At 39.7% G+C, this 1,144-nt stretch overlaps 1 protein-coding gene across 1 annotated transcript; it reads right to left on the bottom strand.

Moving 5' to 3' along the window:
• Positions 1 to 231: 231 nt before the first annotated feature.
• LOC106778575 (extensin-2-like) lies at positions 232 to 1,144 on the bottom strand (the record flags this gene model as incomplete). The annotated part of the gene is made up of 1 exon (XM_014666547.2): positions 232 to 1,144. A coding segment is annotated over one exon (516 nt), but the record flags the coding sequence as incomplete, so codon positions are not given.

The following is a 1,144-nucleotide window of genomic DNA, read 5'->3' as shown; positions in this document are numbered from 1 at the left end:
AAACTAAGTCAATAAAAATATTTACTAATTTCTTTATTGATTTTTTTTTTAATATTACAGTGATTCTTTAACCTATTATACTATACATAATATTTAGTTTATTAAGCCACTGTATATTTGTAACTATTTCTTGAATACTTGCACGCACAGTGTCTTATTTCTTTATTATTATTTGTTGTTTAATTATGATCAAGACTCACATGTATGTGTGTGCATGTAGAGATGGAGAAGAAGATGTGAATGAAAATTTTCCATTTATCGATGTTTCACGAATGCCATCATCATAACTTCAAAGTGCAAAGAGGAGAATGAAAACCAAGAATAGAGATGGACAAGATGTGAATGAGAAAATTTCCATTTATCAATATTTCACGAATGCCATCATCATAACTTCAAAAAGCAAAGAGGAGAATGAATACCAAGAATAAAGTATGATGGTAAATGTATATTGGAGAAAGAGATTAAGGCACACTTCTGAACTGACAACAATAAACAAACATGTCTACAGTATATCCAAAAGAAGGATTACTTCGGCACAGGCCTTATTATGAAGAAATTCATAGCATTACAAATTAATGGCAACAATGTTGAACGTAATGAAAATATTGACATTGATTTAGCCGCAAGCTTAATACTTAGGAGGTGGGGGTGGAGACTTGTAGTAATATGGTGGTGGTGAAGGAGAAGGAGGTGGTGGTGACTTGTAATAGTATGGTGGAGGAGGCGAGGGAGAAGGTGGAGGAGGAGACTTATATACATAGGGAGGAGGTGGAGAAGGTGAAGGAGGAGGTGGAGACTTGTAAACATATGGTGGAGGAGGAGAGGGGGAAGGTGGGGGTGGAGACTTGTAGTAATATGGGGGAGGTGGCGAAGGAGATGGTGGGGGTGGTGACTTATAAAAATATGTAGGTGGAGGAGGGGGAGATGGTGGTGGTGGGGATTTGTAGATGTAAGGTGGGGGAGGTGAAGGTGATGGTGGAGGTGGAGACTTGTAAACATAAGGAGGTGGAGGGGAAGGAGATGGAGGAGGTGGGGACTCGTAAACATATGGAGGTGGTGGGGAAGGAGATGGTGGTGGTGGTGACTTGTAAACATATGGAGGTGGTGGGGAAGGAGATGGTGGTGGTGGTGACTTGTAAACATA

This window comes from Vigna radiata, chromosome 2, assembly GCF_000741045.1.
Source record: "Vigna radiata var. radiata cultivar VC1973A chromosome 2, Vradiata_ver6, whole genome shotgun sequence".
In the NCBI taxonomy this organism is placed as follows: Eukaryota; Viridiplantae; Streptophyta; class Magnoliopsida; order Fabales; family Fabaceae; genus Vigna; species Vigna radiata.
The sequence above is the reverse complement of the archived record's forward strand: the minus strand, read 5'-3'. Positions and strand labels throughout refer to the sequence as shown.